Here is a 17,686-nt window from a genome sequence, read left to right on the forward strand (position 1 = left end):
TCAAAACCATTCTACTTTATGACATTTATTTACATTCATATAGTTATGTGTTATAGGCACTGTATACGCTGCAAACACTTATAGCTATATTTTGCGGTGCACATTCTTAAAATACGAGTTAAATGCAGTTTGTCACCCCCTTCCTAATTCCAAATTTAGTAAGGCTAATAGCATGCAAAAACATCGCATAAACAGTCCTATGGTGTCCCAGGAAAATTAGAGGGCATTCTGTTACAAATCTTGTTTAAAGGGGCATCCATTTTTGAACCTACAAATGAATGATATGTACCAATTAATTATTGAAGAATATAACATTAATGCCTCATCAGTTCAACTGTCTGACCCCATTAGAACCCAAAATAGAAGCTTGTTTTACTCCAATGTTTGAAAAACAAAGTAAATGTAAACAAACACTACACAGCCTCAAAACATGGTTAAAACTATAATGTCGATATCATGGATATTCAGTCCTTGCATCCATAGTTCTGTCTCTCAATTTGAGAGTGGTTACATTTCTCCAGCTCCATTCCTCAGCTTTTAACTGAAACAGGGTGAAACGCTATTGTTATTGATTGCGGCTTTCCTTGTGTGTCAGATCATCTAGTTGTATGATCAGTGTGTACACGGCTGTCTTTCCATGACTATCAACGCCCAAACTGGGAACAAGGGAGTGAATATCCTGGCTCAATTAAGGCAGTGATGAATTCAATCAGAACGGATTCAGTTGCTACACAATCCCCAAAAGACCCAACACAGGTGACGGATCACAATTTGATAGCACTGACTTCACACAGTTACATTCGACACATCCGAGTTGAAATGACGATGAAATAACATCAGCACAACCAGAAAATGGTTAAAAATGACATAACTGCGACATCATGGGAACCAGTTGTAACCAGTTTTGCCCCGCTGGGATCCCTCCCTTCAGCACTGGTCTTCCCCCAGAGTCTCTGATATGTCACTCGGGTCTAACGACGCGGCCGGTACGTGCGTCCTAATACCACTGCTGTACGGCGTCTGTGTGTACACCTCCACGGTTTGGGATATGGAGCGCAGGGAGTGATCGCGGTAGTATCCCAACGCCTGCCGCGCCTGCTCCTTTCGGATGCTCTGCACGAAGGTCTTGCGTTTGTGTCGGAACTCGATGACAGTCTTGGTGTAGGAGTTGAGGGTGGTGACTGATGCACCCATGCAGCAGGTGAAGGATGCCCAGGCCATGCTGGAAAACAGGAAATGGAAAAGAAGGAAGAGAGAGAAGTGAGGAAATAGGGACAACAGATAGAGGAGAGGAAAATGATGGGGACAGAGAGAGGAAAAGGCAAGGAGGAGTCAATTGAAGGTGCAATCTGCATATTTAGGCCTTTCGCAGTTCATGGTCAGTTCACAGGGCTGCTCTTTGAATGAAAAACAACTGACAAGTGGCTTTAAAACAAACAAATGGTTTAAAACAAACAAATGGCTTGAAACAAGTGGCTTTAAAAGCTAAGAAACGTTAAATACCGAAGTTATCAATCACTTGACAACAGCTCAAGTAATTCAGACAAATACTACACTAGGAAATATGATGTTTTTATGAAACACTGCGAAAAACATATAATCACTTTGAGTTTGGGGATTTCTGGCATACTTTTTGTAAATATTATTATTCCCGTGTAAAAATGGAAGGGTCGTGGCTTTGCAGGATTATTGTCAATCCGTCAATCCCAACAGGGTAGGAATGTCAATCTGGGTAGATCCCAATGTAATAGGCCACTACTGTACATTAGTCTATACACTGTAGCTCCCATCTTCACTCACTGCACATGTTATAATCCAGAGCTATGTCACAAGTGTTAAGATGTTCAGCCTGGAAGATTAAAAGTCTGAACATACAGTGTACATATGTCTTTGTGGGCTACACTTCACCCTTGATCCCCTTATGCAATTTTCCAATCGCATCGACCATATATATATATTGGGGCTTTGGGACACCAAAGCCTAATCCGCCCGGTAACATGAGAGCTTTGGGGTTTTCATTAGAGAAGTGTGACGCTACAAAGGGAGACGTGGGATTGTGTGTGTCTGTGTGTGTGTGTTCCCTACCAGAAGGACCATCCGTAGTCCCAGTTATAGGGCCTCCAGTCTGCAGGGCCCAGGGTGACTGTCACCTGGAACACCTGTGTGTACATCATGTGGGCCACCATACCCAGGAGCCCTGCAAATACACAGATACCGGTATACAGTTAGATGTTTAGTGTACATGTAGGCACACACACACACACACACACACACACACACACACACACACACACACACACACACACACACACACACACACACACACACACACACACACTAGGACCTTGTGACCGCTAGGATGACTTTTCAAAATCCCTCTCTGATAGCTGATGCTTCTACATTGGGAGAGGCTGCAGGTTATCTCCTAGTCAAGACCTACAAAACCAGCTTCTCTCCTTGCTAGCTTCACTTTTCATCATGTTCACCACCGTGTTAGACTTGTTCAATGTCTACTAGTGGCAACAGTTGCATAGTACTGTATACAAGTATTTCTTTACTTTGCTCCACCAATTAGGCATAAAAAGGGCCGGGAGTTTTCCCCAGACCAGACTCAACTGCGTTTTTTCCCTGGCCATATGACGTAATCTATGCAATTCAACAAAAATCTAAGTGTGTCATGAACAGTTCTTTCTGTTTATGACACACTTAGATTTTTGTTGAATTGCATAGATTACGTCATATGGCCAGGGAAAAAACGCATCTGGGCTCTATGGTCGCCATGGAGTTTTTCCTGGTCAGGTCATGAGGCCTGGGAGAACTCCTGACCCTTACACACGAAACAATAGCCTGGGTCCCAGATCTGTTTTTGCCGTCTTGCAGAGGTGGTTTTCAACAGTCCCTCTGTACCTGAGAGGACGGTGAAGATTGCAGCGAAGGCGTTCAGTTTCAGTCCATCTATCATGTTGCTGGTGCTGGAGTGAACCAGTTCTAGACACATCAGGCTGAAACCCACTATCAACAGGACTATGTACAGCATCTCAGAGACCACCGACAGCCATAGGACACCTGCAACAGACAAAGCAAGAGCATTAACAGTTGTTAGGGTATTGGAAATCAGTGAGAGATTTTTTCTACAACCGTGCTATGATGTCGAATTTGAATCACTGATCATATTTTCATAAGGACGTGTGATGGTTGTGGAGAAAAGGGTTGATTTCTTTGATCGTGTATGCTTCACCCATCTGTTCGTTCATAAATCATAGGACTGCATTTGGCAGGTGCCTATTTGAAGTCCTGTCATGGACACTAAACGTTTTATTCCCTAAAAAGTCATTCCTGATGTTTGATGATTGTGTCCTAACTTAACCTAAACTCAGGTACACATTTGTATTTTTGTGTGTTTTTGGTCTCTGCCTATCTGACATCCATACTGACGACAGACCTGTTGATAACATATCTCAGGACCGACAGGCCACTCAAAACCAATTCATGTCATTTGTCTCTGACGCAAAAAGTATCAGGAATCTTCTCGGACCTTCCAGAGCGTCAAACCCTCACACTGTCTCGTTACGGGAGGTTGGAGTCAGACATCTCTTCCTACCTCGCCAGTCTGCTATTAATCCTTCTTGACACTTCATTGCAGGAAGTGAACATTGGCTGGTGCCAGTATTTCCCCTGAGACGCTCTCAACGGGATAGGACGGATGGTCAGTGGCGGTGGCGGGGATGGGGTTGGGGGAGGAATGTCCCAAGACTGAGACAGTGTCTTGTATCGTAATGGAATTTTGGAACACGGTTTGGTGGTACTTAACTTTGGAGACAGTATTAACCCTGTACAGCCTTCTGTCTAACTATTCTTGTGAGTAGAGTGTAGTAAGTGTTGTACTTATTGCTACGGTAGTAAATAAAGTAGGCTATATGAACTACAGTACAATCCATGTAGTTTTTCTGTTTTGTTTCAATTGAGTTGTTTCGCAGACACTTTCTAGGGGAGACACATTATGACTCGCGGAAGTATGAGAGCTTCTATCTTGTTTTGATTGGTTGTCATTCTGCATTATTTGCACATGGATCATTTCACAGCTGTTATCATAACCTTCTCCTTTGACAGAGTGGGGTGTGACCATAGCAACCCCACATCCTGTGTCCCTGACAACACAGGGGATGATGCCAAGGTTGTTTGAGAACACAAGCCACCGTACGTCTGGAATAGGGAGTTTATTTTACCTCCAGTACATCAAGGCTGATATAGTCAACAAATCAATCAACTATTGTGATCTCAAAGTTCAGGTTTAATGAATATGGAAAAGGTATACCAGAGATACAGAACGAGTTGTAAGAACTAGACCAAAGCCTATAGATACAGTGCCTTGCGAAAGTCTTCGGCCCCCTTGAACTTTGAGACCTTTTGCCACATTTCAGGCTTCAAACATAAATATATAAAACTGTATTTTTTTGTGAAAAATCAACAACAAGTGGGACACAATCATGAAGTGGAACAACATTTATTGGATATTTCAAACTTTTTTAACAAATCAAAAACTGAAAAATTGGGCGTGCAAAATTATTCAGCCCCTTTACTTTCAGTGCAGCAAACTCTCTCCAGAAGTTCAGTGAGGATCTCTGAATGATCCAATGTTGACCTAAATGACTAATGATGATAAATACAATCCACCTGTGTGTAATCAAGTCTCTGTATAAATGCACCTGCACTGTGATAGTCTCAGAGGTCCGTTAAAAGCGCAGAGAGCATCATGAAGAACAAGGAACACACCAGGCAGGTCCGAGATACTGTTGTGAAGAAGTTTAAAGCCGGATTTGGATACAAAAAGCTTTAAACATCCCAAGGAGCACTGTGCAAGCGATAATATTGAAATGGAAGGAGTATCAGACCACTGCAAATCTACCAAGACCTGGCCGTCCCTCTAAACTTTCAGCTCATACAAGGAGAAGACTGATCAGAGATGCAGCCAAGAGGCCCATGATCACTCTGGATGAACTGCAGAGATCTACAGCTGAGGTGGGAGACTCTGTCCATAGGACAACAATCAGTTGTATATTGCACAAATCTGGCCTTTATGGAAGAGTGGCAAGAAGAAAGCCATTTCTTAAAGATATCCATAAAAAGTGTCGTTTAAAGTTTGCCACAAGCCACCTGGGAGACACACCAAACATGTGGAAGAAGGTGCTCTGGTCAGATGAAACCAAAATTGAACTTTTTGGCAACAATGCAAAACGTTATGTTTGGCGTAAAAGCAACACAGCTGAACACACCATCCCCACTGTCAAACATGGTGGTGGCAGCATCATGGTTTGGGCCTGCTTTTCTTCAGCAGGGACAGGGAAGATGGTTAAAATTGATGGGAAGATGGATGGAGCCAAATACAGGACCATTCTGGAAGAAAACCTGATGGAGTCTGCAAAACACCTGAGACTGGGACGGAGATTTGTCTTCCAACACGACAATGATCCAAAACATAAAGCAAAATCTACAATGGAATGGTTAAAAAATAAACATATCCAGGTGTTAGAATGGCCAAGTCAAAGTCCAGACCTGAATCCAATCGAGAATCTGTGGAAAGAACTGAAAACTGCTGTTCACAAATGCTCTCCATCCAACCTCACTGAGCTCGAGCTGTTTTGCAAGGAGGAATGGGGAAAAAATGTCAGTCTCTCGATGTGCAAAACTGATAGAGACATACCCCAAGCGACTTACAGCCGTAATCGCAGCAAAAGGTGGCGCTACAAAGTATTAACTTAAGGGGGCTGAATAATTTTGCACGCCCAATTTTTCAGTTTTTGATTTGTTAAAAAAGTTTGAAATATCCAATAAATGTCGTTCCACTTCATGATTGTGTCCCACTTGTTGTTGATGCTTCACAAAAAAATACAGTTTTATATCTTTATGTTTGAAGCCTGAAATGTGGCAAAAGGTCGCAAAGTTCAAGGGGGCCGAATACTTTCGCAAGGCACTGTATACGATCTGACATAAAAGCATTTACTGTAGTTATAAGTCTCACAGGAGAACTTTCTCCAGAATTTTCATTAACAACAATCAGTAGAAGCACGTTGGTGGATTTTTCATTTCGAAGCTCAATTAAACCTATTCTGCCTTCCTTACTTTATAATATATTAACAAAGAAAGTTACACCAATCCTATTGCTCCATGCATTACATCAATCTGCAACATTGGTAGCAGCTAAATACTTCATATTGTTTTTTTTATCTGCACTGTATAATATCCAATATCCAATATCCTGCGAACATCTCCTCTATGGTGATGTCATGACAGCCACTGCACCCTGCAAACATCCCCTCTATGGTGGTGTCATGACAGCCACTACACCCTGCAAACATCTCCTCTATGGTGACGTCATGACAGCCACTGCACCCTGCAAGCATCTCCTCTATGGTGGTGTCATGACAGCCACTGCACCCTGCAAACATCTCCTCTATGGTGGTGTCATGACAGCCACTGCACCCTGCAAACATCTCCTCTATGGTGGTGTCATGACAGCAACTGTACCCTGCAAATATCTCCTCTATGGTGGTGTCATGACAGCCATTGTACCCTGCAAACATCTCCTGTATGGTGGTGCCATGACAGCCACTGCACCCTGCAAACATCTCCTCTATGGTGGTGTCATGACAGCCTCTACACCCTGCAAACATCTCTTCTATGGTGGTGTCATGTCAGCCTCTACACCCTGCAAACATCTCCTGTATGGTGGTGTCATGTGACAGCCTCTACACCCTGCAAACATCTCCTCTATGGTGGTGTCATGACAGCCTCTACACCCTGCAAACATATCCTGTATGGTAGTGTCATGACAGCCACTGCACCCTGCAAACATCTCCTGTATGGTGGTGTCATGACAGCCACTGCACCCTGCAAACATCTCCTGTATGGTGGTGTCATGACAGCCTCTACACCCTGCAAACATCTCCTCTATGGTGGTGTCATGACAGCCTCTACACCCTGCAAACATCTCCTCTATGGTGGTGTCATGACAGCCTCTACACCCTGCAAACATCTCCTCTATGGTGGTGTCATGTGTCGTAGCAGAATCAGAATTAGTTAGGTAACATTGATAAATAAGATGTTTTATCAACATTCATAAATATGCTTATGTGGGAAAAGTCACTTGGGGCCCAGAGAGGGGAGAGGTCAGGCTTGTCTTCATATGTGAGGGTATCTGTTAAACCATGTTAAGGGCTCCACAAGGTCTGTACTCCAGTCACTCCCTCCTTTTCCCATTGGGGGGAGGAGTAAGGCAGTGTCTGGAACCATTGTATGTCCCCTCTGATGTTGAAACTTATCTTTCATAGTATATGACCTAGAGGCTCACTCTTCTCAGGGAGCTTGTCCAGGGGTGGGTTGTATTTGAGATGGGAGTATCTCGAATTGACAATTGATATATGCCATTGGATGAGGTAATGTTTTGGTAACCCAAGAACGAGAAGTAGAACCTCGTCTTAGAGAGCAAACTGAACGATAATTTATAGCTAATGCTATCTGGCTATGGTATACTCCTCTCTCAAGTAAAAGTATTTCTTAGTGAACGGTTCCTAAGATCTGTGGTTTGTCATATCGACTAGGGGGTGGATCTTTGCTATAAAAGATCTCAGTTGCCATTATGTTGACACTCTCAGAATTCATTTATAGACACTGAATTGATCTGAGAGTCACAGGGCTATGGTGAAGCTCATATTATTAAAATATGAAGTTTGAAGTATAACTCTGACTTGTGTGTGGTTTGTAAACTCTCCTTTCACTTAGTAATACAGGAAATTACCACGACACATAACAGCCACTGCACCCTGCAAACATCTCCTCTATGGTGGTGTCATGACAGCCACTGCACCCTGCAAACATCTCCTCTATGGTGGTGTCATGACAGCCACTGCACCCTGCAAACATCTCCTCTATGGTGGTGTCATGACAGCCACTGCACCCTGCAAACATCTCCTCTATGGTGGTGTCATGACAGCCACTGCACCCTGCAAACATCTCCTGTATGGTGGTGTCATGACAGCCACTGCACCCTGCAAACATCTCCTGTATGGTGGTGTCATGACAGCCACTGCACCCTGCAAACATCTCCTCTATGGTGGTGTCATGACAGCCACTGCACCCTGCAAACATCTCCTCTATGGTGGTGTCATGACAGCCACTGCACCCTGCAAACATCCCCTGTATGGTGGTGTCATGACAGCCACTGCACCCTGCAAACATCTCCTCTATGGTGGTGTCATGACAGCCACTGCACCCTGCAAACATCCCCTGTATGGTGGTGTCATGACAGCCACTGCACCCTGCAAACATCCCCTGTATGGTGGTGTCATGACAGCCACTGCACCCTGCAAACATCTCCTCTATGGTGGTGCCATGACAGCCACTGCACCCTGCAAACATCTCCTGTATGGTGGTGTCATGACAGCCATTGCATCCTGCAAACATCTCTATGGTGGTGTCATGACAGCCTCTACATCCTGCAAACATCTCCTGTATGGTGGTGTCATGACAGCCACTGCACCCTGCAAACATCTCCTGTATGGTGGTGTCATGACAGCCACTGCACCCTGCAAACATCTCCTGTATGGTGGTGTCATGACAGCCTCTACACCCTGCAAACATCTCCTCTATGGTGGTGTCATGACAGCCTCTACACCCTGCAAACATCTCCTCTATGGTGGTGTCATGACAGCCTCTACACCCTGCAAACATCTCCTCTATGGTGGTGTCATGTGTCGTAGCAGAATCAGAATTAGTTAGGTAACATTGATAAATAAGATGTTTTATCAACATTCATAAATATGCTTATGTGGGAAAAGTCACTTGGGGCCCAGAGAGGGGAGAGGTCAGGCTTGTCTTCATATGTGAGGGTATCTGTTAAACCATGTTAAGGGCTCCACAAGGTCTGTACTCCAGTCACTCCCTCCTTTTCCCATTGGGGGGAGGAGTAAGGCAGTGTCTGGAACCATTGTATGTCCCCTCTGATGTTGAAACTTATCTTTCATAGTATATGACCTAGAGGCTCACTCTTCTCAGGGAGCTTGTCCAGGGGTGGGTTGTATTTGAGATGGGAGTATCTCGAATTGACAATTGATATATGCCATTGGATGAGGTAATGTTTTGGTAACCCAAGAACGAGAAGTAGAACCTCGTCTTAGAGAGCAAACTGAACGATAATTTATAGCTAATGCTATCTGGCTATGGTATACTCCTCTCTCAAGTAAAAGTATTTCTTAGTGAACGGTTCCTAAGATCTGTGGTTTGTCATATCGACTAGGGGGTGGATCTCAGCCACTGTACCCTGCAAACATCTCCTCTATGGTGGTGTCATGACAGCCACTGCACCCTGCAAACATCCCCTGTATGGTGGTGTCATGACAGCCACTGCACCCTGCAAACATCCCCTGTATGGTGGTGTCATGACAGCCACTGCACCCTGCAAACATCTCCTCTATGGTGGTGCCATGACAGCCACTGCACCCTGCAAACATCTCCTGTATGGTGGTGTCATGACAGCCATTGCATCCTGCAAACATCTCCTGTATGGTGGTGTCATGACAGCCACTGTACCCTGCAAACATCTCCTCTATGGTGGTGTCATGACAGCCACTGTACCCTGCAAACATCTCCTCTATGGTGGTGTCATGACAGCCACTGTACCCTGCAAACATCTCCTCTATGGTGGTGTCATGACAGCCACTGCACCCTGCAAACATCTCCTGTTTGGTGGTGTCATGACAGTTATAACATTTGAACAGCTCAAGATGACATTTGAGTGCAAGATGGCAGTTGAGACAGGATGCAGACCCCTTCATACTGCAAGAGTATAGCTCAACATCCTTTTATACTTTATGCAACCCTGTAGACCAGGGGTCTTCAATCTTTTTTTGTCCAGGGACCCCCTCCCAGGCAAACCGGCGACCCAGGGACCCCCATCATACGTTAGCAAAACGTGTGCTGTCTTGTCTTATCATTAGGGGAATGATAATGGCAAGGAGAATTACAACAACAAAAAAATATGAATAGATTTTGTAGATAGTTTTTCATTATTTTGACTAAGAGCTGTTTAGCTGGTTAAACAAAGGTTAGCCATGTGTTGGCAAAGGTGAATGTCCAAGTCAAGAAAGCTTACCATCAGCACTTGCTGCACTGGTATCCTTTTCAGAAGCCTATGTAGATACTCCAGTGACTGTAATTAGCTCCAAGGAGTGTAATTTGCTCAATATTAGGAGTTGACAAATAAAGTCGATATTCGCTTCTTTTCTACTGTAGACATGTAATTGAAAATGTTTGCTAGCTGTAGTCATAAAAATATCCTCGTCCCCAGGGGTGGATTGGCCGTCTGGCATTTTTGCATTTTTTGCCTAGTGGGTCAAGTGGGTCTGTCAAACTTTTTTTTTTTCTTTTCACAAATTATTATTATCTGGCTAATAATGGGGGCCTGAAAATGGGCCGGTGTGTTAGAAATGCCAGGGCCCATTTCTGGTCCCAGTCTGCCCCTGCTCTCCCTCTACAAGTAATCTCCCTGGTACGGGTGATGTACAGCTCTATAGTAGATGTGTTTACCTCCTGACATATGCAGTGATCACTCACCTCTCTCTGAAGCCGGAGCCAGATCGATAAAGCTCCTGCATTTCTCACCTGGAACGAATGGAGAAAATTGAGTTTCACATCAAGCTGTAATACCTTGCATGGGTTCTTCAGGGCCACAATTCACTCAGAGTATCGTGTCTAGACAACTTGATTTTCCTAATTTGGGGAAGTTCAAAAGTTCAAGAAGAGAAACATTGCGTGCTTGGCATAGAAAAAGGGAAAAGCCCATAAGTGAAATAGAAGTAAAGTTCACTGATTTCTAGCCACAACTCATTCAGAGTATCTATTAGCCTACTTGATAGTAACGTATAATCTATTTTAGGTGAGGTTCAACAGTTCAAGAAGAGACACACTGCGAGCTTGGCATACAATAGAGATTAAATAGAAGCTTCAAGTCATTCAGATGATTTGGTCTACTTGATTGTACCCACTGGACAAAAACTGGCTGAATCAACATTGTTCCCACGTAAGTTCAACAACAAAAAATAAATGCGACGAGGTCATTTCAGCAACAAAACATCTGTGTGGAAAACTGATTGGATTTGCAGAAAGTCATCAATGTAAGGGAATTTCAACTTTGACCCTAAATCCAATGTCATGTTTTGTTAATCTCACGGGGAATTCACAATAGCTGACAACTCAACCAAATGTCAATCAAAACTAGACTTTGAAATGACATCAGTGCCCTGTGGGCGGTTTAAAAGAAGAAATGCCATTGTGTGCTTAGCATGAGCAAAGCCAAGAGGCAAAACTGCAAATCAAGAGGTCAGAAACAAACAAGAGTCACAATGAAATTTACTCCTGAGGTGCTGACCTGTTGCCCCCTCCACAACCACTGTGATTATTATTATTTGACCCTGCTGGTCATCTATGAACGTTTGAACATCTTGGCCATGTACTGTTATAATCTCCACCCGGCACAGCCAGAAGAGGACTGTCCACCCCTCAGAGCCTGGTTCCTCTCTAGATTTCTTCGTAGGTTCCTGCCTTTCTAGGGAGTTTTTCCTAGCCACCGTGCGTCTACACCTGCATTGCTTGCTGTTTGGGGTTTTAGGCTGGGTTTCTGTACAGCACTTTGTGACATCGGCTGATGTAAAAAGGGCTTTATAAATACATTTGATTGATTGCCTACCTAGTCTAATGCATCGGTAGAAGCTATTTTGGTTAAAAGTTCAACCATTGCATCCTTTGCATGAGAAAAGGCATAGCCTAGTGGTTAGAGCGTTGGACTAGTAACCGGAATGTTGCAAGTTCAAACCCCCGAGCTTACAAGGTACAAATCTGTTGTTCTGCCCCTGAACAGGCAGTTAACTCACTGTTCCTAGGCCGTCATTGAAAATAAGAATTTGTTCTTAACTGACTTGCCTGGTTAAATAAAGGTAATAAATAAAAAGTGGTCAAGTACAAGCAGCTGGAGGTCAATGACTTGACCATCCCCACAGAGATTCCAGTTCAATCCTTCCCAAATGACATCCTTCTAGCACTTCTTCTTCCTGGACATTACTGGGACCTTCAGGGACCCCCTAAGACCTTATGTCCCTTGATCAAGACGTGATAACATGATGCACTTTTTCCTCCCTCCTTTCCTCCCCTCTTCCAGGCGTGATTTATTCTTCCGTCCTCTGTCGCTTGTAGCTGCCCGCTGCGCCTGCTGGATTTGTCGTAAATCTAAAGCTTAATCAGGTATCAGGAAGATGGTGACAGCTGTTTAGAGGAAAAACTCATCAAGGCCGTTATGTAATCCTCATTAGTCAACTCAACTGTGTGTGTGTGTTTGTGTGTGTGTGTGTGTGTGTGTGTGTGTGTGTGTGTACACAGTCCCAGATCCAGGCCTGATGAGACAACACGCTCCCAGTATTTATTCTCACATAAACTCTGACGCTTTATTTCTGTTCTTAATGTCTCTTTAATATGCCATCACCAGACCAGGTCTACTGTCTCCAACCAGAGGCTCTGATCCTGATGTCACCACTGTTGGAGAACCTGGAAGTCAAGACCAATGTTTGGAGATGGGAAAGCTGCCATTTCCCCTATTTTAAAGGTGGGAATGTTGCAAAATGCTCTTGATTGAGTCAGACTCAGTGTAACTAATCTAGCTACGTATATAATCTCCAGAGACACCTTTGACTTAATGGTGTTGTCATTAACATGGTAACCACGCTTACGCGGGCACGTCATCGGATCCAGCTGTTGCACTTCCACCTTGTGCATTTGTTTAGACTCAGGAGTAAAGCTGTGTGACGATTTTACATCTTGTTACAGACATTCACAGTACCCTATAGACCTGTAGGGAGAGAGACTGCTACTGTAGATTATTAGTACCCTATAGACCTGTAGGGAGAGAGACTGCTACTGTAGACTATTAGTACCCTATAGACCTGTAGGGAGAGAGACTGCTACTGTAGACTATGAGTACCCTATAGACCTGTAGGGAGAGAGACTGTTAGGGTAGATTACTAGTACCCTATAGAACTATAAGAAGAGTGACTGCTAGGGTAGATTACTAGTACCGTATAGACCTGTAGGGAGAGAGACAGCTAGGGTAGGCTATTAGTACCCTATAGACCTGTAGGGAGAGAGACTGCTAGGGTAGACTATTAGTACCCTATAGACCTGTAGGGAGAGAGACTGCTAGGGTAGACTATTAGTATCCTATAGACCTATAGGGAGAGAGACTGCTAGGGTAGATTACTAGTACCCTATAGACCTGTAAGAAGAGAGACTGCTAGGGTAGATTACTAGTACCCTATAGACCTGTAAGAAGAGAGACTGCTAGGGTAGATTATTAGTACCCTATAGACCTGTAAGAAGAGAGACTGCTAGGGTAGATTACTAGTACCCTATAGACCTGTAAGAAGAGAGACTGCTAGGGTAGATTACTAGTACCCTATAGACCTGTAAGAAGAGAGACTGCTAGGGTAGATTATTAGTACCCTATAGACCTGTAAGAAGAGAGACTGCTAGGGTAGATTACTAGTATCCTATAGACCTGTAAGAAGAGAGAATGCTAGGGTAGATTACTAGTACCCTATAGACCTGTAAGAAGAGAGAATGCTAGGGTAGATTACTAGTACCCTATAGACCTGTAAGAAGAGAGACTGCTAGGGTAGATTATTAGTACCCTATAGACCTGTAAGAAGAGAGACTGCTAGGGTAGATTACTAGTACCCTATAGACCTGTAAGAAGAGAGAATGCTAGGGTAGATTACTAGTACCCTATAGACCTGTAAGAAGAGAGACTGCTAGGGTAGATTACTAGTACCCTATAGACCTGTAAGAAGAGAGACTGCTAGGGTAGATTATCAGTACCCTATAGACCTGTAAGAAGAGAGACTGCTAGGGTAGATTACTAGTACCCTATAGACCTGTAAGAAGAGAGACTGCTAGGGTAGATTACTAGTACCCTATAGACCTGTAAGAAGAGAGATTGCTAGGGTAGATTACTAGTACCCTATAGACCTGTAAGAAGAGAGACTGCTAGGGTAGATTATTAGTACCCTATAGACCTGTAAGAAGAGAGACTGCTAGGGTAGATTACTAGTACCCTATAGACCTGTAAGAAGAGAGAATGCTAGGGTAGATTACTAGTACCCTATAGACCTGTAAGAAGAGAGAATGCTAGGGTAGATTACTAGTACCCTATAGACCTGTAAGAAGAGAGACTGCTAGGGTAGATTATTAGTACCCTATAGACCTGTAAGAAGAGAGACTGCTAGGGTAGATTACTAGTACCCTATAGACCTGTAAGAAGAGAGAATGCTAGGGTAGATTACTAGTACCCTATAGACCTGTAAGAAGAGAGAATGCTAGGGTAGATTACTAGTACCCTATAGACCTGTAAGAAGAGAGACTGCTAGGGTAGATTACTAGTACCCTATAGACCTGTAAGAAGAGAGAATGCTAGGGTAGATTACTAGTACCCTATAGACCTGTAAGAAGAGAGACTGCTAGGGTAGATTACTAGTACCCTATAGACCTGTAAGAAGAGAGACTGCTAGGGTAGATTACTAGTACCCTATAGACCTGTAAGAAGAGAGACTGCTAGGGTAGATTACTAGTACCCTATAGACCTGTAAGAAGAGAGACTGCTAGGGTAGATTATTAGTACCCTATAGACCTGTAAGAAGAGAGACTGCTAGGGTAGATTATTAGTACCCTATAGACCTGTAAGAAGAGAGACTGCTAGGGTAGATTATTAGTACCCTATAGACCTGTAAGAAGAGAGACTGCTAGGGTAGATTACTAGTACCCTATAGACCTGTAAGAAGAGAGACTGCTAGGGTAGATTATTAGTACCCTATAGACCTGTAAGAAGAGAGACTGCTAGGGTAGATTACTAGTACCCTATAGACCTGTAAGAAGAGAGACTGCTAGGGTAGATTATTAGTACCCTATAGACCTGTAAGAAGAGAGACTGCTAGGGTAGATTATTAGTACCCTATAGACCTGTAAGAAGAGAGAATGCTAGGGTGAAGTACTACCCTTTCTAAAAGCACTAAGCTCATGTCCCCAAAACTTCTTACCAAGGGTTCACTGTACCGTAACTCGAAACTCCCATCCCATGTTCCAATGATTCTTATGCCGGGATAAACTGCTCTTTAGGCTATCCAATACTTCATGCCAGAGAGGACAACTCGTTATTCAAGATGCCATTTTTGACTAGTGGCGTCTGCCTACATAAACTGGGGGTGATTACCCTAAAAAAACTCATAACTTTGTAAATATCCTTAGCTTGCAGTTATAGATAATATGTATGTATGTGTCCCATCTGGAGACTGACGCTTAGTTACTATGGTGACACAAGATGATGACACATGAGAATGGCTCTCATAATGACACAACCAAGGAATTATAGCAAGGACTGCAGAGTTTAATAGCTGCAATTATACATAACTGTGTGTGTGTGTGTGTGTGTGTAACAATCTAATCAAGCCTTTATAGACCCTTGTCTATTTCTGAATGTATAGGGTGTTCTTTTTGAATGGCAAGAATGCCTGCTTTGAAACCGGTATTGATTGCATAGTTTGAACACACACACACACACACACACACACACACACACACACCTGCAAACCTCCTTCCTGTAAATATCCATATAATTTTAGATTTTACACTCCAGAGACCTCACTATAATTAATTGACAACTAGACGAGACAACGTCATTTAACAACACATCATCACCTCACCTTCATCATGGATATTCTCCGCACAGGAGAACCAGATCCCGGTGTGGAACTGTCTGAATAGGAACCGGTCGTCCCCCGTTTCCCAACTGTACACCACTACTTTGGGGTCCGTCTCGTTCACTCCATAATCGATGCAGTTGTGCGTGCGAAGTTTAGTGCACTTCGGCTTGGGGACGCGCTGCGTGCCGACGCACCAGTATGTTGTGATGAAAGCAGTTATTGAGAAAAATAGTGCTAAAAGATTCATACTAACGGACAGCAGTGCCCTGCACTTGCGAGTGGTCTTCATTGTCCATAGATATCTGCACTTATTAGATAACTCACTCACTCGCCATCCATCCAATATGAATCAAAACAGGTAATGAAAAACTGGTCAAACTCCACCGAAATTAAGTTTCAACTGATGTGCAACATGTCGGCAATAAAATACATAATTTGGCACTCCAACCCGTTGAATTGAAATTACTCTCCCTATCCGATTTGAGGGACGGCAAAATCTGAGTTTGAATTTAGCTTCAATCCACCATTATCATCTGTTCGAGTCGTTAGCCATTAGATAATTTTCACACGAAGTGCCCTGAAATGACCCCCATCCATTCGGTGAAGGATTGTCACGTTGTCAAAAGATTTGAAGAGCTTGTTCGCACAAAATCTGTGGGATTTGTATCGGTGATGCTCGCCTTCAATCTGTGATGAGCCGCTCTCTCTCTCCCTCTCTAGTCTCCCTCTCTCTATTTTTTCCCTCTCTCAGAGATGATGAGATTACAGTTCATTGATAGCATATTTCATATGAGCCTGTCTGGGGTGGAGTGCCAGATGGGTAGGATTAGCACTTTTGGGACTATTCCATTGGCAATGACAAAATGATCAAGTCTAAACAACATACAAGACAAGCCTACCATAAAGACTATCTATAGGTGGCCATTGTTCAGTGTTACCATTAAGACGTCAACTAGTTAAGTGTTGCCATAAAGTCCATCTATAATGTTCTGCAAGGAGGGCTCTGTTCTAATTGAAGGGCCACGTCGACAGCAACTGGGTAATCACTCAAACGTCTCACTCGATCTCCCTCTCCCCTCTGACAGTGTAAAAGCCAACACACCATCACAGCATATTGTGATATAGACACAAATTACTTATTGGACACGAAAAAGTCCAATGTGTGTATTACATGATTTTCTTTCGTCATAATGCATCATCCTTCCTTTTTTTCGTGTGCCTGTCACAAATGTCCAATAAGCTATTTGTTTTCCCAATAATCTGGGATACTGGGTTTGGTAGAGGCGGTGGCACTGCGGCTCTTCTCATTACTACGCTTGAGAGACAGCACGCTCACATGAGACTCCGATTGGATAAGCTACAACAGAAAGCCAGGATACTTCACCCAAAATGTGTGTGTGTGTGTGTGTATGACGTTGGTGGGACACAACAGTTCTTCTGATACATGTGTGATCATGAAGCATCCCCACTGACGGCAGAGGGAGATATCTAGATTGCAGTACTCATGGGGCATTATTTCAACATTTCAAAAGGCTTAGCTTGGTATTATAGACTCTTTACAGTAGTTGTAACAGACAGACAAATAGAAGGAAACGTGGATTGGGGTTAGGGTGGAGTACACAGGAGGCTGCTGAGGGGAGGACAGCTCATAATGGCAAATGGAATGGCATAAAACACCTGGAAACCACGTGTTTAATATATCTGATACTATTCCACCTATTCCACTCCAGCTATTACCATGAGCCCGTCCTCCCCAATTAAGGTGCCACCAACCTCCTGTGGTGGAGGAAATGTTTAGACAGTCAGTGACAGGTTTGTACATAGCCTATATTTAGTAGGTACTGTAGGTCCTAGCCACGCCCACTGGTTCAAAGCACTCGTCATTCTTTCCA

The 17,686-nt window shown here is 43.6% G+C and overlaps 1 protein-coding gene across 2 annotated transcripts; it reads right to left on the reverse strand.

Moving 5' to 3' along the window:
* Positions 1 to 217: 217 nt before the first annotated feature.
* LOC110493486 (germ cell-specific gene 1-like protein) lies at positions 218 to 16,443 on the reverse strand. 2 transcript variants are annotated; one of them, XM_036949410.1, is made up of 4 exons: positions 15,795 to 16,443; positions 10,609 to 10,656; positions 2,086 to 2,197; positions 218 to 1,222 (listed from the first exon to the last, which is right to left on the reverse strand). In XM_036949410.1, exons 1-4 carry the CDS (start codon positions 16,081 to 16,083, stop codon positions 928 to 930), a joined length of 744 nt encoding a protein of 247 aa, XP_036805305.1. In that variant the 5' UTR covers positions 16,084 to 16,443; the 3' UTR covers positions 218 to 927. The 2 variants fall into 2 exon arrangements, with proteins under 2 accessions (XP_036805305.1, XP_036805306.1); XM_036949411.1 differs by lacking the exons at positions 10,609 to 10,656; positions 15,795 to 16,443 and adding an exon at positions 2,908 to 3,174.
* Between the last annotated feature and the right edge of the window lie 1,243 nt (positions 16,444 to 17,686).

Source organism: Oncorhynchus mykiss, chromosome 17 (assembly GCF_013265735.2).
Source record: "Oncorhynchus mykiss isolate Arlee chromosome 17, USDA_OmykA_1.1, whole genome shotgun sequence".
Classification (NCBI taxonomy): domain Eukaryota; kingdom Metazoa; phylum Chordata; class Actinopteri; order Salmoniformes; family Salmonidae; genus Oncorhynchus; species Oncorhynchus mykiss.